The sequence below is a fragment of the Tupaia chinensis genome, unplaced genomic scaffold (genome assembly GCF_000334495.1).
Source record: "Tupaia chinensis unplaced genomic scaffold, TupChi_1.0 Scaffold000235_1, whole genome shotgun sequence".
In the NCBI taxonomy this organism is placed as follows: domain Eukaryota; kingdom Metazoa; phylum Chordata; class Mammalia; order Scandentia; family Tupaiidae; genus Tupaia; species Tupaia belangeri.
The window spans coordinates 954,667-958,882 of record NW_006159713.1 but is presented as its reverse complement, the minus strand read 5'-3'; the positions used below and the strand labels follow the sequence as shown (position 1 = coordinate 958,882).

Sequence of the window (4,216 nt, the reverse complement as noted above, 5' to 3'; positions counted from 1 at the left end):
AGTGTGTTTCAATTTTCCTTTCTTCGTAGATAGGCTATGTCTGGTCCATCTGATGAGACTGCAGGAGACCTGCCTGTGAAAGATACGGGTCTAAACCTCTTTGGAATGGGAGGGTTACAAGGTATGGCCAGATGTTACTTATTACAGTTATGAACTTTGATCATTGACATCTTTCCTTTTAATTTAAAGTATTTCTGATATTCATACAAACCTAACCGTTTAAATAACTATATCGCTCTTGATTGGACTAAACAACAAGTTGGAGACTTTGGAACACGTGGCATTTTACTGTTTGTATCCATTATCAACAGCTCATAGAAAATGTAAAATCCCCCTCTGTTCAGATAAAGAATTGTTATAAATCATCTTTTTAAAATTCCACACATCAGTAGAAACTAGAGAGAGTTTCAAGCCTCCAAACTGACTTGCCTGGTTTAAATCATATTCACCATGAAGACATTTCTTTATGTTTTAAGTTTTATATGGGAGGAAATGCCATATTTTAAAACTTTTCCCTTTCAAGTAGATTATCTCAAAGTGGCTTGTTTATGCAAGTGATAGTGACCTTTTTTTTATCAAATTAGTATACATTAAAGGTTTTCTTTATCCTTTTATCACTTAGTGGTTGTTGTAGAGCTAAAAAGCACTTTCAAACTGAGAATGAAAGCACTGCATTAAAGAACAACTTCAAGTATAGAACCGTGTTTATTTTTGTGTGTACAATGTGTCAGCCATCCTCTTGTGCCATTATGTTTGCTTTTGAGAAGAGTAGGGATTTAAAATATATTCCACTAAAGAATCTTAGCACACCTTTTAATCAGAACAGGGTAAGTGGCCACGTTGAACCACCTCAGAAAGGTGGTCAATGTATTGGTCATTGAAAAAAGATAAATTTGACTATACAGATTTCCTTGTTAAAAGCTTTGCTTTAGAACTTTGAGGGACTATCAGGTATTTAAAATACAAATAAATCTTAAGTACGAAAACTTTTTTATTGAGTCTAATACTCTATAAACTCAGTTCTTATCCTTTGTAACCCACCCAGGACTTTAATCTCTGTCGGTTTATTCTTTGTTTCTGTTAGAGGGCTGTTAAAAATTGACCTATTTCACAATGATATAGAAAATACCAGATTTAAGCATATATACATGCTAAAGGATATAAAAGTTCTTTCAAGATATAAGAGATAGCATATAGAGAAGCTATGGCACTTTTAAATGAGTCTTTAATTTTAGGGTTTTTGGAGGGTTCGTTTTGGTTTGATCTCCCAAATTTTCTAATTTATTTCCTATATCTGACATCCATAGTTCAGAAAAGTGTGTTGTCATATTGCCTTCACTAAATTCTAACTCTTGCTTCTGCTTAAAAAGGAAAAAAAAGAAACTTTCAGATATTCTGACTTTTAATTTTGTTTTTTTAACATTCAGCTTATAAACTGAAAAGTTTGTGCTGAATCAGCGCTCCATCTTAAATTCCTACAGAATGATTATTCGTATGTATATTTGAATGGACACTATTGTTGCTCCAATTCCCTAATACTGTATACAAAGTACCAATAACACAGATTTTTATTCTCATCTCAAGTCATTGATATGAACAATATTATAACATTTTCTAAAGCAGTCCTAATTGTAGGTCACAAAGGAAACAATGTAAGAAGCGTGCTCAGGGATTATATTAATAGCAACAGTAAGTATTTGTAGAAACTATTTTAAGTAACCCCACAACTAATTACCTTGGTATTTTTGCAGAAACTTCAACACGAACAATGAAATCTCGACAGGCAGTGTCCCGAGTCAGTCGTGAGGAACTGGAAGACAGATTTTTGCGTTTGCATGACGAGAACATTTTACTCAAACAGCATGCCCGCAAGCAAGAGGATAAAATTAAAAGGTTATGATAAAAAGCTTTTAGCTTTTTTTCTTTACTCTGTAAAGTTTGGAGGATATTCTTTTTTATAAACTTAATTGAAAGCCCCACCTTGAATTTTTTTTGGAACAAGGCAGATGGTAAAGAATTATAATTTTTAAAAATGGAAAATCTTGCAAACTAGAATAATAAACCAAAAAGATTATGCTTGTTTATTATGTCTGAAATTGCTATTTGAAAGAGCTAATAGCTAAGAGTGCCAAGATGGTACCTTATCTATAAATAAGTTGTACTTTAGTATTTATACTTTAATAAACAAATAGCCAAAGCATCTGTTTTATAAATATATAAATTTTTAAATAAAGTTTTAAGAAGTAATTAACTACCCTAAATTGTTGGAATGATGTTCTCTTAAGATTTGGGGTTTACTAATGAAAACATCACTTCAGTGTCTGAAATATATTTAATTTTGCTCGGGCTAAGTCTTGATTCTGAATTTATGTCAAAGAATCTCTTCTGTTTCTGAAGAAACAAAACTCTATATTCGACCTTGTTCTCACTTTTTGTTTATGTGCAGTAAATAAATGTGCACAAGGATGACGTTTAAAGAACAGATATCCTGTAATTCTTTTTTATTCAAAACAACTATGCCTACATTCTCAATGTACGGCATTAAAAATAAACAAACAAAGTTCATTCACATTTGTAAGCATGAACAGATTTAGATTCATAGTCATGCTCCCGGTTCAAAAAAAGGTGAGACAGCCATTGAAGAAAGATGAGGTTTTTCAACCTTGAATTCTTCTTAAAGAGGTGCTTCCAGTTCAGTTTCTTTCCCATGGAATGTTTTTTAACAACCCATTGACCTGCTGTGTGCAGGCCTATTACTTTGAGTTGATTTTTGGATCTCAGTGATGGCTGCTGTCAAGACATGTGACTCACAGGACCAGCAGTTGGCATAATGGTTATGTTGCTGGACTCCCATGTAGTCCACCGTGGTTCAAATCCTGGACCTGGTGGCTTAAACTCCCACTGGGTGCATATGCGTGCCTGCCCAAGATCCCGAGAGGAGAATGGAGGAGAAGAGATTGCGGTGTGGCCATCCCCCATGGGGGGTGATTTCTTGCTTTCTGTCTCTCCATCTCTCTCTGTCTTTCTGGCAAGCGCATGCACCCTATAGCAAAAACCTCTCCAAAAAAAGAAAAAAAGAAAAAAAAAACACATGAGACTCACTTCCCTCTCCAAAAAAAGAAAAAAAGAAAAAAAAAAACACATAAGACTCACTTCAAACATTCTCTTTCTGACCACTAGCACACACGTCAGCCAGTTAAAATTAGGCATGTGTAGACTATGACCACCAAACACTTTTTTTTGTAAGCCTAATTGGTCAGTTTAAAAGAGTTGAATTCACAAGTTGAATTTGTTAGTAATTTGTCTTAGACAGAAATTTTAAAAACAATAATAAACCGTGTAGTTTAATGGAAAAAGAACTAGGCTAGGAGTCAAGTCGTATGTATGTGTTCTATTAAATCTTTGCCACTAGCCTCTGGTAAGTTCAAACCATTTAACCTTTTGGTATTTTACTTTACCAGCTGTGTGAGTAGTGATCCAGGGAACACAGTGGCCCAAAACTCTATATTCCACCTTATTCTCATACAACTGACAATGACCTTAGATACACAGGAGGGACTGTCTTTAAATGTATCTTTAAAATATAATTAATTTCTTTAGTATAAATGTATACCTTTTAAAGCACTTTTTAAAATAAATACTCATACATTAACAGATCATTATCATGCATTAATAGCATAATATAATCAAATCAGAGCCAGCAGGTGGCATGGAGGTTAAGGCACTGGATCCCACATGGCCAATCACACAGTTGAGTCCTGGACCTGGCAGCTTGTAAATCACACAGGGCGCATGTATATGCATACCCAAAATCCCAAGGAGCCTAGAAGAAAAGGGACTGTGGCATGATCATCATCTTGCTGTTGACTGCTTTTTATATTAAATCTATATCTTCCTTTGACCGTAATCTGTACCTTTATGTGAAAGTCTCTCTATAACAAAAAATGCACGTATTTAGGTTGACATCTTATTTGAATGACTACCTTATTTATATGAATAAACCATTGGATGAGACTCAAGACCTTAAACTCATTCAAGGGTTAGGTAGAGTGTGTGGCTCTGTTGGACCAAAATAACAGATCTTTCTCAGAATTAGGTGAAAAAAGAACTAATCGATTGATTATTTTACTAGGACGTTTGTGGTACTCTTGGATCTTGGTTTTTATTATCCTATATCCCTTATAAAGCATGCTTAATGGATATGCCTCAAGGGAAA

At 34.3% G+C, this 4,216-nt stretch overlaps 1 protein-coding gene across 1 annotated transcript in view; it reads left to right on the top strand.

Annotated features, from left to right (window-relative positions):
• The window catches only part of RPGRIP1L (RPGRIP1 like), a 116,826-nt gene that overhangs the window by 4,236 nt on the left and 108,374 nt on the right, over positions 1–4,216 (top strand). Inside the window, 2 exon segments of the mRNA XM_006148378.3 lie at positions 34–121; positions 1,752–1,893. Coding sequence (XP_006148440.1) covers positions 37–121; positions 1,752–1,893 — 227 coding nt within the window. The 5' untranslated portion in view covers positions 34–36.